The 19,938-nt window shown below is 34.2% G+C and overlaps 1 protein-coding gene across 1 annotated transcript; it reads left to right on the forward strand.

Annotated features, from left to right (window-relative positions):
* The first annotated feature begins 1,087 nt into the window (after nucleotides 1-1,087).
* Nucleotides 1,088-18,812, forward strand: LOC149414753 (protein obstructor-E-like). Its single transcript, XM_089643491.1, has 6 exons — nucleotides 1,088-1,249; nucleotides 14,828-15,002; nucleotides 15,899-16,017; nucleotides 16,476-16,676; nucleotides 17,460-17,655; nucleotides 18,313-18,812. Exons 1-6 carry the CDS (start codon nucleotides 1,192-1,194, stop codon nucleotides 18,482-18,484), a joined length of 921 nt encoding a protein of 306 aa, XP_089499617.1. The 5' UTR covers nucleotides 1,088-1,191; the 3' UTR covers nucleotides 18,485-18,812.
* Nucleotides 18,813-19,938: the final 1,126 nt, after the last annotated feature.

Consider the following 19,938-nt stretch of genomic DNA (forward strand, 5'->3'; position numbering starts at 1 on the left):
AATCATATTTTTTATTTTATTTACCTACAATTAATTAAAGAAATTTAATCTAAAATCATTTATATCTGTATGCTTATGTTTCTTAACCTTGAGTTATGTTTAAAGTTTGCGGTTTTTTATGCGAGCCTATAAGTCATGGCATCCCAAATGCTTATACAGTGGTAGATTCTGATACTTTTAGTATCGCCATGGAATAGAGACAGATTTACGAAATAACTTAAGTGAGAATTAATGTTTTTGACAAAAATGTTTTTCTGAAGAAAAGATGTTGATTGTATTAGGAAAAGCCATTTCAAACAAAGTTTTTAATTTTAATCTATTTGTTATCAATCACAGATTTTATTGTCGAAAGTGTTAAAGTGACATGAAATACAGATTAGGAGATTTTTCAAATCAACCCGTAAAAACCAACAGTTTTTTTACTATAATTGTGGACAAGACTGATGTAATGTCATCCGATTTCAGAAGAAAACGTGATAAATATGTTCGCATGTGTGTACGTGATTACCACCAAAAGTTGATGCAATGTATTGCCATCGCTGACGAGTCTATCTGTTGATTATCAGCTCGATCGGATATCGGAAAGTGCTTTAGTTTCTGCTTCCAAGATTTGCATTCATTCATTTATTACCTAAAACAAAAACAAAATTCAGATAGATGTATTAAGAAATGACGTATATTTTCAAAAATATGATATGAATTAATTTTTTTTATTAAATATGATACAATCTAAAAAACCATGAATTATGGTTCAATTATATAAATTAAAATGAATGCGACAATTTTTTGTGAAAGTACAGATTGAATTTTAATGGAATTATTTAAGAATGCTTTTACAAGAATTTAATAGCTATTGTGACAAAAAACCGTCAAATGAATGCGTTTACATTCATTCTATGAAAAATCATTAAACAATTACTAGTTTTTCGATTCTATTATCACAATTATTCGAGTACAGAGACAATTATTAAGACAACCTTCGCATTGAGAAACTTTCATGTAATTTCCCGTTTGTCGACACCTCCCGTATGTAGCAGCGAGCGACTCGGTACCAGAAATCGTGGCCAGTAGTGACTTGCCGTTGAACAAAAAATCATTCATAGCTTGACTGTAGTCAGCAACTGTTCGTACTGGTGAAGTTCTTAAACTTTTTACTAATTCATAAGTTAGTACTATTTACTCTTTTACAAAATGACGAAATACATCAGGAGTACTTTGTCGAAAGTGCTCGTTATCTGCCTTGTCATCGGTGAGTCCAAACTTTTCACTCTATTTTCTTTGTCTTGAATGTAGCGTTGAGTTCAAAGAACTGTTTATTGGTTTCAACGCGTAAAACAACTAAGTTATGCCTCCATTTTAAAGACACAAAAAGAATGTTGTCGAATATTAAATACTTTGTGGAATTCTGTAGACATTTCCTCAAATATAAATTGATTTTGTATAGTAATAGTGTATTACAGATGAAACGTTTGAACTACGTTTGGCGTCCATTTCAAAGACACAAAATAATGTAGTCGATTATTAAAATTATACATAGAATTCTGTAGACATTTTCATAAATTTAAATTATTTTGTCTAGTTACAGTGGGCAGTTAAAATTTGTAATACCTCTTTGTGATTTTATGAAGTTTTCAAAAATTCGTTTATCATAATATTTTAATAGCGTATAGATCTTATCGATAGAACATGAAACTTTCGTGCATAAGGGGGTTAAAAGCTCTCGAGTTTTGAGCTCTGGCGTCATGAAGTTTGCACAAATTTTTAAGTATGTAATTTAAAGACCAACGCGACTATTTTATTACATTACAAGCGTCATATTTATTTTTCAATTATTCGATAAAAGGTGTGATAGCCAACAGATCTGCCATAGGTCACCCCAAATTGTTGGCTATCTTTGGTGAATTAGCAGGGGTTCACGGGTTCATCGGGTGTATTCATGATTCGCCTGCTCACCAGCTGCTTGGCACGCCAAATCGGGAGAGGCTGGTTTGGGAGACCCTTTGACCTCTCAAACTGGTCTCTCGACCCATCGCCTTGCGCCACAGTGGGTTGGATGTATTCATATGTGCATCACTCCTGGATATACTGATTCCTAGATGCCTACCCAACCCTCAAACCTTTTACCTTCCCAAAAATTCCTCTCCTTCCTTTTCTTAAAAAAGACTTACCATAACGCATCACAAAAGATGATAAAAGTATCGAGGGAAATTATTTTCCTCAAGTCCTCCTGTGTGGGGTTAGTGTAAAAAAATAGTTTTTTCATCCGATTTCAGAGAAAAGTTGATTGAATGCATTGTCATCAACAATGAATCTGTTTGCAGATTTTCAGCTGGACGGGATAGTTCCCGCCTCCAAGATTTGCATTCATTCATTTCTGATACAAAAATAAAATTCAAATCTCTTGGAACAAATTTTGAAATAATTATTCAAAATTTATTTTGTTTTGACGAAAGAAAATTACTCAATAAGCTAAACAACAAATAATGACCCTGATATCAAATAACTAGCTATTCCATGAAATGATTATATAATAGATAATTCCAAATTTAAATGTTTGATGCCACTTAATTTCATGATAATAGAGTTGGGCGTTGAAAATGTTGTTCCTTTTCAAATACACTTTGCTTGAAAATGTCCTTGAGTTTGCTGTTTTTTTCTGCGTCGAAGGTTTTTTTCTTCTATGTCAGTGTTAAATTAGCAATGCACCACCAAATATGAAAGTATAAGTGCTTAGTTTAACATAACGTGTAATCATTTTACTATGTTTTGCATTCGGAAAGAACATTTAATCGAATTCAGCAATTAAAATGATGACAGATTTTTGGGTGATGCCAATTGTCAGCATTTGATTTCATATGTTACAAGGCTTTAGGTAATTGGGAGGGAATTAATGGAGAAGAGAAAGGTTAAAGTATTTATTAAATGACACCGTTGTATTATATTGGGACACTTTTCAGTCTTTTACTGCGCTGTTAGAGAAAAAAAATCCAGGTTAAGGAAAAGCTGTCAATAGTTTTAAAATCTCATACTACCAGAAGCAAAAGCGGAAAAAATGTTGCACTTGTCGTGATGTAGAACTTAGCCAGTCGAGGAATTGAACTCATGACGCCTGGGTGGGACCCCCAGAGCTCAGAGAACTTAGCCACTGATACTAGCCACGAAACCACTAGAACTATGGCATCTAAATTTGGGCTATGTTAAGACTATGAATAAAGTGGCATTGGAATTAGATGTGAAAGAGGAAGGTGGGAAGTACCGGGCTATTCAAATTTGGTCATCAAATACGGCTCAAGTCAATTCAAGTAAACTTTTCTGTTCTGAATGGTGGTCTTTTATCGGGGCTATACTGAGAGTATCTTCCAATGTTCTTTAAGTAGGTAGATAAATATACACTATGACACAATTTTCATATGAATATTAAACACAAAATTATTGCATAAGTGTTATGAACAGATGGTGACATTTATTAAAGGGAACTATTTAATGAGCACTTAGTATTGTTTGGTAACCAAATGGCTTGTCTTAATTTAAGAAATCATTCCTCCAAAAAAAACATTTTGATCTACGGTTGAATTTGTCTAGGAAATACTCTAAAACAATATGGGTATCTTAGGTAAGTTACTTATGTAGTTATTTTTTTTTAAATTTTCAAACCAATCCGTAAAATATTTTAATTGTTAGGTACTGTTTTTATTCATCTTAAATATGAATAACTTATAAATAGATATTGCAGTTACAGTAAGTTAATGCTAGCCTCGAAACTCCAGTTATTAAAGTCTCGTATATACATATCTGGTCTCCAAATAAATGACTGACTCATATTCAACCAACGTTTAGCTTCGAAATGGTTATCTTTCAAAGTATCTAACACTCTTGAAAATATCGCAAATAAAACATCACGCAATATCCCTGAACCTTGGCCAAAGCCATTTCGAGCAATGTTCCAATTCTGGATGATGGCCGTACACCAGAGCAAGCTCGTTAATTTAAATGAATAAATTTTGAAATTGTAATCAAATTAAATTTATATGCGCACGCGTATACCGGGAAACCGGGACCTCCAAATTGCAAGTCTACTAATGAGTCATATGTTGCTTTTAACCGAATAATAACAATTTGAAGAACACTTTTCAAAATACGTATAGTTTTCTTATAATAAACAACTAAACAAGTTGATTTGAGTGGGTATTTTAACAACTTACATATAAAGCGGCGTTTAACGTCTCTAACCGATTACTCACTTCTAAACTAGTAACCGGAGAAAAACAGGTAAAGTTCCCATTAGAATGTTGATTTTGCAAATGAAAGAGAGAGAGAAGAGAAAGCGAGATACAAGCTCTAACGTAGGTCTTGGCTCATGAACTTAACAAGTTAATAAATCTTAAATAATGGGCACGAAGATACGTGTAACGTAGATTCATTCATGCGAGGCTTTTGGTAAAATGCGGAACTTGACCAATCTTTCTAAACTTGCGGTCACCAATTTGCTTTCAAAAATGTTCCTAGGTAATTTCAAATTAATATTACCATTGATAAAAAAAATAAACTAACAACAATCACACCAACAAATAAAAATCATTGAATCAAGAATTTCTAAGCAACTAGAAGAGTTTAGAATGGGGAAAAAATAATTTATTTAATCATTGAAGACAATATTAGTGATTCTCGAATGATAATTTTAAACAGAAAAACATACGGTCACATTTAGGAAATGAACCCAGAGCCTTGCCGGGGCGCTGCTCTACAACTGAGCTAATCCTACCATATTTCCTTTAGTCATATTTAACTGTATCTCGACTAAGAACTACCAACATTCCTAGATTAGACGATATCTTTTCCTGATGTTTCTTGTTAAAATTTTCGTTCGAAAATTAAATATTGCAATTTGGGGTTTAACTAATGAAGTTTTTCCGAAAATAAAAACATAATTTATTTCTTGGCTTCTTGGAGACTGATTATAATACGAATGATAAGGCTCTCGACTACCGATTCAGAGATAGTGGGTTCAAATACCAGCGTGCGCCAATAAATTTTATGATGTAAGATACGTGCTGCACGTTCCAGAGCGAAAGATTCTCTCAGTATCGCCCAGATCTAAAACCACTATTCAGAATTGAAAGGTTGCTTGAAATGGCTATAGCCGTGTTTAGTATTCAAATAAAATACCTTTATAACAAACCAGATCAAGAAACTGTATTTAAAAATGTAACAATTGAATAAATCTGCAAGAAATTGTGAACGCCATAATTTTGCGGAAAAGAGAAAGATCTCTTCTAAACCTTTCAGTTACTGATATGATAATTTTATAAGGAATTCCGTTCAGTCAGTTTATTCAAAGATAAACTAATCTTTCCTTTAGAAAGTTTATGTTCAAGTTGGGTCTCTAGATAAATAGATGGAAACATTTGGTCCCGACTAAACAGTTATGCGATGTGTGGAGACTTAATTATAAATTACATTTGCAATGTCACAATTTTGAAACTTTGATCGAAAAGTGTAGCTATACAATTTTCTCTTTGCAACCATACTGGGACAAATCAAGACGTTTTGTATGACTATATCTTTGAAAATAAATAATTAAAATTTTCGTTTGTTCAAAATCTTAAATCTCCGAAAGTTCTTCATATATTGCTTTTAAATTTTGACACAACGTTGGATTCGTATACGCGTGTGTTTTATATACATATTTATATTATACAGATATCACCTGTGACAGGAAAAAAAAGTTTTTTTTTAAACGGCGCCATCTGTTGGACTTAAAATCAACACGCGCTATTGTTTATCTACATGCACGGACAGACAAAGCCACATCAATGCATGGCGGGCTACAGCTAGTTTCATAATGTTTTTGCATAAATAGTAATTTGTTTGCATAGTATAAATATTTGTATAAACGCAAAAAAAATCTGATGCCCTATTCTTATACAAAATCGTGAACAGTCTTGTTAATTCATCATATCTGCTAGAAAAGATTGCATTTTGTTGCCCTGAACACAACACCAGATCAAACGAATTATTAAGAACAGCACACTGTAAAGCCAAATATGCACAAAACTCTTTAATAGGACGTATCTGTAAAACTCCCAAAGCCCTGCGAGATCTTTAATTGTTTTTATAACATTTTGTAATTCCTTATAATGTTTATTCTTTATATTTCTTTGTCAATCAACAACTGGAAATAATGCAACATTATTGGTCTAATGTTGTAAATAATTGCTGTTTATGCTAAATATGTAAATGACTGTTTGTTTCCCAAATAAAATTAAATCTAAAATAGTAGAATATTACAGAAAAATTAAATTCAAAACAATTACATTTTGTTAGCAGAAAGAAGCAGCAAAATTCCTCGAATGCTAGCTGCTCTGGAATCAGAGCTGGAGTGATGGAATTTGCAAAGATGTTCTGCCAAGAACTGTTAGATTATCACGATATTCTATTTCTAGCCCGCATTATTATTTTCATCGTGAACTATAAAGCGTCATTAAGTTTAATGTATATGAAATTCATAAAGGTATCATTTATATGCATGTAAGTGAAGAGGATAGAATCAGATTTGGAGATTAAAACTGAGTATTATTAAACAAATCTATTTGAATTTCACTTTTGTTTTCGGTAATTAGTAAATGCAAACCTTAAGAGCTGAAATTAACCCACTCACCGACATCCGATCGTGCTGAAACTCAGCAGATAGACTCACCGTCGATGACAATGCATTCTATCAATATTTGGTAGCAGTCACGTACACACACACGGATATATACGTATTTATATGAAATTGGATAACATTACAGCAGTTGATATACGAAATAAATGTCGCTCCTACCCGATCGATAAACACATTTAAAAATAGATATTATAAATTAGTATTGTAGTTAAAAAATCTTAAAAACATATTTTACTTCCAACAAATGCCAGCTCAGATTGTTTGCCGCCATAGATTGTTTCCATATGTTGAAATTTCAACATTTTCTTAATGTTTCACTAGTCTGTTAGTCAAATAATTATTTATTTATAACAGTCGAATTTAACCTTTTGATTCGCTGCACGATAACAAAGCTTATTTCAAGATTGTTGAACGAACCCGAATACTGTTTCATTTTACTTTTAAGTTTGTGCATTATATTCAAGAAAGGTGTACTGAACTATTAAACAAATCATTACACCTTTATTGATATTTTTAATCCTCTTAGATCCAATAAACTGATTTTCTAAGTGGATTATGTCAATGATGCAAATAAAAATGTGATTTTTCATAGCACTTAAAATGTGGTATAATTTTAATGGGGTGTTAAGAGTGTAGTTTGATGAAGACCTAGTTATTATTTTTGATTGGAACTGTAATTGAATTTGAAGAGATTTCAAATTCAGCGTAAAGTTGTCTAATTTTTTTAACGTTTCAAAATTATTTAAAATTTCTATAAAGTATGGTAACAGACATTAAATTAACCTGTGTACTTGAAGTTACGCGTTTGGTTTAAGGCGATGCCATACGTAGTAATGCAAAAGCATGTGTTTTTGGTTTGAAAATTTGGTCGCCTAGAAATGTTTCAGATGATTTAATTAAATACTGCGAGTAGAATACATCTTGGCCTTTAAAAAGATCGAGTATTTTTTAAATAAGTTTTTTTAAGAGCCCAGAAAAAAAAAATAATGTATAAGGCCCACGAAAACTGCTTTAAAGTTCAATATCTCCTACTTACGAACCCATTTTCGGTTATGATTTTATTGTATAATGTGGTAAATTAAGTTATTTATAAAATGATCGAGAAACATTTGAATATTTATGCCTGAACATCCACAAAATAAAATAAAAGGCACTTTTTGGCAATGTTTTTTTCTTGCATAAATCAAAACAGGCGGTAGGTGTTAAGTGGGAATTTAAACCTTATCGCCATCTACGTAAGGGTTGTTATTGAGTGCATCGCCTTAATTGGTTTGCAGTGGTTTCATGCTAATTATGATTAAATACCCATCTTCCTTGATTCTTTATCTATGGTAAACTACCTCAGTTACAATGACATAAATATGAATTTTTTTCTTATGAACATTCTTAAATTATACATTTTAATGGGGCATTACACTTCGTATTCATAGTTCAAGACTGCCAATAATACGACAAGCAATAATTATTTACCTTACCTCTGGGAGAGTCGACTTGCACCTTGAGTGGCGTTTTGTACCGGTTGACCTTTTAGCATTATTCCTCTCACGTTCTTGTTAACCGGCGCGGCGATGCATACAACTTACCCAACAACTTGCACGCCTACCGGTACCTACCGAACTGTACTTAAACATTATGAAACAATAATTTTGAATTAATATTCCGGCGAAGATATATGCTGCAATTATAGTAACGTGTTGGCAAAAAAAATCGTTCAAATTCAAATTCAAAATTCGAAAACAGGTCTCTTTAACTGTCAGTTAATTTTTTAAGCACGGCCTGTATTATTATTACTAAGCCATTGTCTTTAAACGTCAAATCAGTGCCTTTTTATTTTTTGACATTTCTAAATTCCCGTTAAACTTAGATTTTAGACCCGTTTCAGCTTTTGATGAAATTGTAATAAATTTACAAGCATAATAACACAACAATCGTGCTTTTCTACTGATCACAATATCTTCAAAAGTTGAAATGAACCCGGAATTGGCTTGAAAACTTCTCAAATGTCAGTAAAACAAAATGGAAATAATTAGCAATTTGTTGACAATGATACAATTAAATTTATAACACCCCATCCCAGGGGGTATAACTCGTCATGACATCATATGATTGCCTAACTATATCTACCAATGAAAAACTCTGAAAGTCTATGGAATAAACATTCAGAGTTTTTCATTGGTGTATGGTATAGTAAGTAGGTTCCGAATGAGAATTTTAATGTCTATATATTGGCATATCTATGGTTTTTTTGGTCCAATTTGTTTCATACAAAAGCCCAAAGATATCGATCTAGTGAGTGGTTTATTTATGCCACATCCGTACTTTTATAAGAGAAGGTGTTTTGTGGGAAACAAGAGTCTTAACCATAGATAATAGTAAAATGGGGAGATACGGAATGGAAGCGTGCCGACTGTCGCACAGCTGTAAAAAGTTGTTTTAGCTACACATCAAACAAACGCATGATTATTTCATTCACAATGGTTCATGATCCATCTCCCTTGTTTCTTTTAATACGGAATCAAACAAGTTATGGAAAAATTCTAACAAATTATTTAATTGAGGTCAATTAGATAGCTAATTCAAGTTTGTTATATTCTTGTCTTCTAAATAATAAAACTTGAGGCAATTAAACGTTAAAGTGCATAGTATTCAATATGTATAATTTATTAATCGTTCAATCAAAATAATTCTCTATTCATTACCGCTATTTCATCATCAGAACCGGTTTCACTATCGTTAGATTTGCAATTTGATATTCGGTGCATTCCTGAGTGACGTATGCGCAAGTGCGATGAACGAAAATGATGTGAAATCATTAATACCAGTAAAAGAGACACAGAGCAAGTGGTATTATTTTTTTTAAGTCACTAAATCCACTTTTCATACAAACTTTACAAATATAATTTTTCAATTTTTATTATCAAAGCAAACTCGAAAAGTTCTTAAGCAGGAGATTTTACACTTTTTAATAGGCCTGAAACATTATTTTTTCTAGATTTATAAAAATATGCATTAAAAATGCCCGGTTGACCAAGATGGCCAAGATGTGTTTTCTCGTATAATGTATTTCATTTAAGCATTTAAAATATTTGTATGCGATCAAATTAACCAACCAAAAACTGTAACGGGATAAAATATAAGAGTGACAAATAAAGTTAGGTTTGGTTAGATTTTCTCCTTACATTTATTCTGTGTTCTGCTTTGTTAATGGTCTGTTTTTATCATGGAACCACCAACAAAACAAATATATTTATAAAGATAGAGAATATTTATTTAAATTACTGTTCTATTTTTTTTTACTATTTCCGATTTTATGTCCGGGTTAAATCTTCCCCATAGGAAAAACTAAACCCTTCCACACACTTTTCCACAAATGATCATCTAGTCAATCAACATTATGCAAGTGCATTATATAAGCAAAATAAATACGAAACAATACAAAAACAAAACGTCAACTCACCAGAGATCAAATGGTAAATTAATTCACCGACTCCAGATATTTTCATATCAGAGGGTTCGGCTCGGTAGAACTCCTAACAGGGCCTATAAATCCTACTGATCCGTCAACATAAATATTTAAAAAATCTTTCGTTATCCTACATGTATTCAAAATGACCGACTTTTGCATCCTTATATATAAATTTTTTGATAGATCTAATACGCCTAAATTTTGAATGAGAGAGCTAGGTATAATGCCAGTAGCCGAAATGACGAATGGTAATATTTTTATAGTCTGAGAAAGCCAAATTCTTTTAATCTCATTTTTGTTAATAGATTAATTATTAATTTACAGAACAGGCTTTCTTATTCTTACCTTGTTAAAATTATTTAAAGAATGATTATATATATTATCTTCAAAGAATCGTAATAAAATAGAAAATATTTAAAATAAAAATATAACTTATCTCTGTCTTACCGGGACACCACCCTTAACCACTTGACCATTCTTCTTCTTCTTCTTTCGTATGTTGGGGGGTTCAGAGGGGGACATCTAGGTCTGGGAGGCAGTATATAGCCTCAGGCGTCGCCATGTGGACTTCATTAATCCCGCCGGGGAATGAATGTAGCGGGCATTCGTTGAAGTTTGGCAGCCAACTTTTTGAATGATTACAATTTTCAAATGAATTGGTCTGTAACCTAGATAGTGTCTAGGACGGTTATCTTCTAATTATTCGATACCTTGTTCTGTTTCATGTTTCGTTTATATTGAGACATTATCCTTTTCTTCAATGATATATGAAATTAATGGATATGACCTTCAAAAATTATTATAGAAAGGTTGTTCTGCCGAGTGGCATCTTGAACAAGTACGGCTGCATTACGTATAATACACATCATATTACTAATTACTAATAAATAACTACAATAATTTACTGCGCACTCCTCTTCTGAACACAAGCTAACCCTTCTATCGAAGAGTAGTATTCAAATATCTCAATATTTAAAAACCCAATGTAAATACGATTTTGTATGTAATTACTTTAGTAAATAAAATAAAATATTTGATTGAAAAACTGCATTGAATCCCACAACAAACAATATACTTTCTATAAAGATTCAATACGATTTCCTAGAAGGAGAAAAAATATACATAATGGCCAGTTCTGATACCGCCTCGATTTCCAAATAATTGTAAACAATACGTGAGCTTTATGGCGATGTTGACATTTGAAGAAAAACTAGCAATCCGTTATGCAATTATTTGGTATCAATATGGTCAGTGTATATTGTTTGAAATCTACATGAGTGTTATTTTAGTTACGTATAAATTAAATAACTGCTATTTTATTACAAAACGAGTAGGTATTAGATAATACAAGGTTTTCCAATAAGAGGTGTTATTTTAAATAGCCCGCTATTTCGGTAGATGTTACTTTTAAAACTGTCTTTTTTGACATTTGACAAGTAAAAATTACGCCATTAATAAAAATGGAACGATACACGCTTCAACAAAGCATTGAAATTATTAAAATTCACTTGAGTGAATCAAATGCAAATCATCTTGAATGATGAGGCCCATTTCCACCTCGGTGACTCCGTCAACAAGTGAAATTGTCGCATCTGGGGCTCGGAAAACCCAAGAGTAATGGTTGAAAAGCCTCTTTATCCTCAATATTTGACTGTTTGGTGCGGTTTATGGTCCAGCAGAGTCATTGGATCTTACTTTTTTGAAAATGAGGCTGGAGCAACAGTTACGGTGAATGAATTGCGCTATCGAGAGATGATTAATGATTTTTTTATGGCCGGAATTGGATGGTATTAATCTGGACAACGTTTACTTTCAACAATACGTCGCTGCGTGCCACACAAGCAACGAAACCATTGATCTTTTACGATTGAATATCAAAATAACACCTCTTATTGGAAAACCCTCTACTAATTATCTTGAATTTATTGTTAACCTGTAATATGCTGGTTAGTACTGGGATGCTATTGGTATGTCAGGTAAAGTCAGTAGCATGCACGTGTAGTGAGTGTTTGATTAAGGTATGTAGTAGAAAAAACAGCGTATTAATTGATTAAAAAATAACACATATTTTTGGATGCCAGCTGTAGCAGTTGTAATTATATTAAGTCACTCTGTGTGATTTTCAGACAAATATCATGTTTAAAATTTAGGAGGTGGATATGGGTACTGCCGCCCTGGTCACCATTTATAGGATAACCAACACCCATGCCATAAGTCACCCAAGTGGTTTGCTACGTTTGGTGGTTTAGCAGGGGTGCCCGGGTTCATGGAGTGAGGTATGTCTTGGCGGTCTATACGTTCGCCCACCTACTGCGTGGCGGGCCGTTTCCGGAGAGACTGGTGCAGCAGACTTTTTGACTTCTCCAGCCGGACTCTCTCGACCAGTCGCCGAGCAAAGCAGTGGGAGGGATGGATTTATATGTCCGTCACTCCTGGACACATTGACTCCCAGATTCTTACCCAATCCTTTCCCTCTTTACCTCCTCAGAATTTACTCTGCTTTCTTTCTCTAAAGAGACCTGATACACAGCATTTTCAAAGTTGACAGGGTCTCCTGTGTGGAACTCATGTAAAAAAATGTTTTTTAGTAGCGTTTGGTAAAGTTAGTTTGTAGGGAAATAAGATTTTTTTAGCCTCACAATTGCATGCAAGAAACATAAAAAGTATTACCAATATGTAATAAATAAAGATAGATACCATCAGATGTAACCAATTGATATGGAAATTGTTCTGCAAAGCAATTTCTAGACACCAGCAAAAATACTGATATAGACGAGTCATCATTTGATATTTTGTGTAATTGACTAACATTGAAATTCTAATCTACTCTGATGTTGGCGACGTTTAGGCATATTTCGTTCATGCTTTTGACACGTTATAGTTGGCGTTCAATGTGGGCGCGCGCGGCGGTGCTGGTGGAACTTCGCGCGTATTTTTGAAAATGTAGATAAATTTTTGCAATTATGTTTTTTAAATATATAATATTTTGATTATTTTCATGAGTGTTTTTGTGTCTATATTGAATGCACGCCACTATATATTATACTCGACTCCTAATTTAGTGATCACACTTTCAAATCCCGACGAACGCAAAATAATTTTATTTATTTATGTAATTGGTGTTTTTTTATTTACTTTAGAATTTAAAGAATAAATATGTATCGTATTTGCCGCACGATTTAGAGTGAAAGATACTCTTAGATGAGTTGTTTCACAGAATTTGAAAAATTCATTAAATTTCAACGTTCAATTTCGGGTACTGTGAAAATCAGTATAGGCTAGTTGCTTGACAGAACTGAAATAATAACAGAAGTTGAAAATTAACTTTTAAATTTGAAAAATTTATCAAATTTCAACGTTAATTTACGGGTTCTGTGAAAATTGTATCCAAATTCTATTTATTATGTCATTAAAGGCTAGTTGCTTGTTAAAAAACCGGTACTTAGTATCGCTCCGGTGAAAAAACGCTGTTCAGAAGCGAAATATCGCTATCCCGTGTTTGTGGTTACCAGACATGAATAGCCACTAATTCCCCACCCTTCTCTACCCCATATCCTTCCTCTCCACCCACCACCAACCTCACAACATGGAATCTTGTGTGGCACATAAAAAATCGATAATAATTTAACCTTAAAACTAGAGTGAGGTTTCATAGTTGATTCCGAGTTTCCTACAAATCACAAGAAACTTGAAAAACTAGTTCGACTTTTAAGTTCATATCACCTTGATTCTGAATTTATTCTCTTGATTTGCTGGCTGTATCACGGTCCTTGCAGATGTATGTAGAGTGAGTACGTAATGCAACAAAAATAAATTGTTAAATTATTTATTTTTGTATTGCGAGGTCATTTTAAGCAGACGTCCTCTGCATGCGTTCAAAAGTTCAAGCATCATGTTTATATCTGGTGTATAAGAAAGTTTGTTTTTTTTAACAATTTTGTTTGGGTATAACAAGGACATTCTTATGAATTATGTGTGGTTGCAAATTATTAAATTCGTTTTAGTTTCGAAATAGTTAATTGCTACTTCTGAAGATAGAGTTGGTAAGGGTGGGCGATATAATCTGTTATAATCATCCTGAGGTAACAATGGAATTCCATTAATAATAATGTCGTAGAAGGTAACCAATTGCCAAATAGTAAAATAACCAAACTACAGTTGCAGCGGTATAAACTAGGGAATGAGAGCAGTTTAAAGTTTGAATGTTATGTTTCTTGAGACTTGTCTCTTGGCTTTAACCATGTTTAATGACCAGATTTAAATAGCCAGGTACTCTTCAAAATATCTCTATTTCGTGTATTTGCTCTCTCTATTCCATTTAACCTCACATTATACCCCAATTGGCGATGATATGTTCCTTCTGACTCCAGATAAAAATGGGATTATCAATTTTTAAAAAAAGATTGAAAAGGGAGTGGGGAGAAAATGAATAAAAACAAAACAAATCTTTTAAAGGTAAATAATAGAAACAACAGAGATGAAAAATTCTTCACCAATACTGCTACAAATCGCATCATGGCAAAGCGGTGCGCTGCTTTTGTTACTACCTATGCAACAAACGCATGACTTGATTATGTATACGCTTTGATGGTCCGTGTAGTTTGGTTGACACGCTTTCATACCATATTAGTTTCTATTAGCCAAAACTTTATCTTTATATCGACAATCTTCAACGTGAATTTCGTGTATATTTCCAGCTGTGGTATCATCCCAGGACCGCAAGAGCCAAGCCAAGGAGGCTCAAAGACGGAAGAGCAACCAGAAGGACAGGGAGATCAGCTCAGACGATGACGTGCAGACCAGCAACCAGTGTCCCGAACCCAACGGATACTTCGCTGATGCTGAACAGTGCGACAAATACTACGACTGCAGGTAAGAGTGCTAATTATTAATATATCGTCTCCTTCACTGTACTTCTTCTTTAGTCGGTGTCACACTGTTGAGGATCGTGACTTCCGTTCCAATTTCCCTGGTGAACATGACTTCTCCACTCCACACGGTCCTGTACCTCATATAGAGCCAAGGACAAGTTCCGGACGCCTGTGATACATGATCACTTCAACACAACGATGATCTTCAACGAGTCTAACATATCTAAGGATATGCAGAAGACAAACAGTCTACTTATGGTCTACAGTTTACTTATAGTCCACTTATTTCCACTTATAGTCTATAGTCGCCCATTTTCTAGCACTTCCAGAATGGATATATTTATGCGCTTTGCTGTCCATGGAATCCTAAACATTTTCCACATTACCACAAACATTTTTAGGGCGTCTTTAAGCTTTCTTTCCTTGGCTCTTAAGTGTTCATGTTTCTATGTGAAGAATCATCACCCGCACTAGACTGCGAAAATTCATTTTTTTGTGTTTGGTTAAGCACTAATTTTTGTAATCTTTAGATAAAACGCCCAGTAAAACTGTTGTTATTATCACTAATCCTACTGCAAATCGCATCTTCTTTCATAAATACATAAATATTATTGTATTTAACGTAGGTCGGAGATTATGAAGTAATAGTGAATTTTAGTCTCTGATGTACGATGCAAATGGAAGGCTTTTTCCTATTGTACTTTTCATCTACAAAAACACAGTCATTATAATAATTGGCTATGCTTGATAGTCCATATTGTTTGGTCATAGCTCGGTAACAGTCGCAGTCAAAAAGCTTCTACGCCGTATCTCTAGTTGTTTCTATTATTTAAGTTCGAACTGACCTAATTGAACAAATGTATTTACTGACACAAACTCTTTGCTTTCTATTTGCAGGGAAGGACAACTGACTGAGAAGCTGTGCCCCGATGGAATGGTCTTCAACGATTATAGTCCCGACCAGGAGAAGTGCGACCTACCCATCAACATTGACTGCACACAGAGGTCTAAGCTCCGTAAGCACACTTTGTTATTAACATCAAGATACTTAAGGCTCCATTTAAAGCGTTCAAAAAGAAGATAAGTGAAGATACTTTGAAAAGGAGATAATATGTAAATATTGAAAATGCGTAAGCCACTGTCGTGAACGTGTTTTATAAAACCAGACTTATTTTAAATAGAGAAAAAAAAAAATATTTCCGGGCAAAGTTTTGTGTGATGGAACTCTTTTCTTGTTTGGCTGCTTGAGAATAAATTATCTCAAAATTTAAAAGTTAATTAATGCATGAAGGAAATAATTTTTTTTCTACTTGTCGGTATAATAAAGCTGAAAGTAGAGTGCGATTAATTTAAACCACAATAGTTTATTAACGCAATAATTTCGAATCATAACCCACTGTGTTTGAACTGAAACAATTTTAAATTTTAAACCCTATTAAATTTATATATAAATGTGTTTTCATTGCATTTCCAGAGGAACCCCAGCCTACGCAGCACTGCCCCCGTCGCCATGGTTACTTTGCCCACGAGGATGAAAAAATCTGCGACACGTTCTTCTACTGCGTCGACGGCAAGTTCAACATGATCACCTGCCCCGCCGGCCTTGTCTTCAACTCCAAGACCGGCATCTGCACCTGGGCTGATGAGGCCAAGAAGAAGGGATGTGGATCCAAAGGTAAAAACAGATTCAGCTCTTGATTTATTTGTACTTCTCTATTGGCAGTGGTTAATGTGACTAAAATATATCCATTTTTGAAGAGCTAAGTATCCAAAATAGACTATCAATGATGTGCCTACAGCAAATTCTTAGTTATTTAGCACACCTTGGTCGCCAAATGGAGAACTCTGGAAACCTGGAGAAACTCATTCTCATCGGCAAAGTTTAAGGCAAATCAGAGAAAGATCACAGATACTTTTTAGTGATCAAATATAGCCTTTATTTTGAATGTCAGTGGCCTTCGCTTTTCATGCAGCGCAGGTCGGTGAAAGGTGGAGGAACCTTCTCCACCAGAGAAATTGTAGATCACGATCTTCAGCAATGAGAAAATGTCTAAAGAAGAAGAATCTGATATTGCGAAAGTTCTTAGCTAACCACAATTCTGATCAAGGATTACGAATTTGTGGTAGCTTTGATCCAATTGGTGGGTTCACTGGACAACTCTAAAATCTGTTCTAACATCTCTTAGCATCTCTACATCTAAGTGGGTCAGTGAGATCTGCAAAAAGCATTATATGTATTTTATTCTTAGTGAGCCCTCTTGGAGAATGTAAAGTTCACTAAAATGTAACAAAAAGCACAAAAAATCATTCAAATCAACCATTTTTCCAAGATATCAGTCCAAATAATTTGTGAGTGACCACCGATTTTTCCTTTTTTTAATAAAATGTGCGTAAAAGTGCGTAAAATTTTACGCACTCACTTCTTGCAATCGAACAATGATCTGTTTTTACTTTTCAGACGTCTTCAACTTCGAGTGCCCTAAGGTCAACGAGACCTACGCTCAGACCCACCCCCGCTTCACAGACCCTGACGACTGTCAGTACTTCTACGTATGCATCAACGGAGACACCCCGAGGCGCAGCGGTTGCAAAACAGGACAGGTGTTCGACGAAACAAGCAAGACCTGCAAGTGGGCCAGGCAGGTGCCTGAATGGTAAATAAAACAAATATTTTACTTTTACAGCTAGACCACAAGCAAAAGAAGGTGCACTTATACCCAGATGCGCTCTCTTGCATTTGGCAGAAAGGGCGTTATTTATCAGTAGTTGTTGGCGTAGTTGCTTGCTACATCGCAACCCACTTCATTCCTTGCGAAGCTAAGTAACGGTCTTTTATTAATGGCAAACGTTTACCGAATGTACTTGGAAATGAAGTTCGTAACTATGATATCCGCTTAAAAACATCTAGTTCTTAGAAATGAGACATATATGACAGCTCCAAGATATGATCTAAAGAAATTATTTTTATAAATTATATTCTCTCTGCTAATACAACATTTCACCTTCAATTTCTTGTGGATTTAGGACGTAGTTCTCCGTTATACAAATATATGCTTTTGCAAGTCTCATACCCCTTTCTTTAATTAATACAGAAAACATTCAATGGATTTCCGTTTTATTATTCAACATACCTTTTGTTCCTTGTCACTTGCTTTCAGTCTTTAGTTTCTTCGTTACTGTCAATCAGAATTTTCAAACAAGCTATACCTATGACGAAGCGCTTTCCCTACATCGAATCGCTTCCACTTTTTGTTCTTTTACGTTAAAACGCATACACTATTTATTATTTGATTGTTCTTTTCAATTTTCAGCGCTGACTGGTATAAGGGACAACTGACCGACGCTGAACTGGAAGCCCTTGAATTTCCTCCAACCACCGCCAAGCCAAAAGGATCTGCCGCTTTCGTCAGCAGGAGAAAGCCAGCGAGGCCGGGAAAGAACAAACCAGCCCCTGTTGCGGTTGCTGAAGACCTAGACGATTAGATAGTTCCTAATTAGATTAACTCATAAAACACCCCTTATTTTCATCACCCTTTTGGTAAGATTAAACAAAAAAAGTCTTAAAAAAAATTCAAAATTTTCTTCGTTAACCTTTGTTGAAGCTCTCTGAAAAGTACAGTATTCAAAACAATGATTTTTGGTTTATTTTTGACCAGTAAATTGTAAGTCTCTCTGGTTAAGACGAGAAAGAGTGATATTCTATGGTACGGATAATAATATGTTATGGAAATTGAAAAGAAGTATGAACTAGTCCTGTATAATATGATGATAGTTGTTCGGTGTGCATATTTAAATTAAATAAAAATTTTTGACCATTTACAGTGTTTTTTTTTATATATTTGAACTAGCGCAGACCCATGAAAAATCATTTAATCATCAAAAATTTGTTAATCTCATTGCCTTTCAAAAAATAATATTTTATTTTCCTCATTCCACAATATTTTTGTTTTTTGTTTTGACAAATTAAAGACATCCAATAAGTCTAATAATATCAATGGACAGTAAAGTAGGAACTATAAATCATGCAATATGCAGTGTATTAATATAGTGTCATTAAAGAGAGTTGGTAGAAGCCGTAATTGGATCGTAAGATTATTCAACTATTCGATGATAGGGCCTGCCCTGTGCCGGCGCACTTGGAGCAGTTCACTCCGAGCGCCGCCAAGTTGCCAAGGATCCAAGGCGCCAAAAATACCTTGCACCTAACATAGCGCCGTTTGGCTCAGGGCCGGCACTGTCCACGTGCACACAATTAGGAATTCTTGAGGTTCGATTGCGCTTAAAATGCGCACGGTAAATGTGACAGCATCGGATGCGATTTAGTGAGGCCCACGTCTTTCAAGGGAGAGAAAATCTGGCAGTTTAATAGTTGCGTCCACATCAAGCTATTTTAACTTCGACTCTTCAGAAGAGGGTCGTGGTGGAAACAGACTTGCTACTTCAATCCGAGAGTGTTTCTTGGGCATTGGAAGGTTTTCAAGGTTTTCTTGAACTTGATTGTTCCTTTTTACAACCTTTTCGTACTCCCAGAAAGTTGTTGTTTCTCATTATTATTTCATTTGAAAATCTCAAACACGAATCACTTTCATAAATGTATTCAAATTCACAGCGTCACCCAAGTAAATCTGTAAGCCAAATTAACACACAGGAATACGATGTGAGACTAATAATTATTTGGCTTAAGGTTGGGGATAGTTGAAAGCGATTAATGAAGAACCTCTCTCAATGTGACGCAGAAGAAAATATTACGATAAAACCTAGCAGAGATAGAAACATTTGTAAAGACTAACGACATCTAGGGTTAAAATAAATAAAAGTTTTATAAACTACTGGATGAAAATCTTATATTCTCTAGAGGTTGAATGCAATTTTGTAACCAAAATACATAATGTTCTAAAACCCATAAAATTATGAAGAATACAAAACTTCTGTAATAT

Source organism: Hesperophylax consimilis, chromosome 19, assembly GCF_061612785.1.
Source record: "Hesperophylax consimilis isolate HC1 chromosome 19, BYU_Hcon_1.0, whole genome shotgun sequence".
NCBI lineage: Eukaryota > Metazoa > Arthropoda > Insecta > Trichoptera > Limnephilidae > Hesperophylax > Hesperophylax consimilis.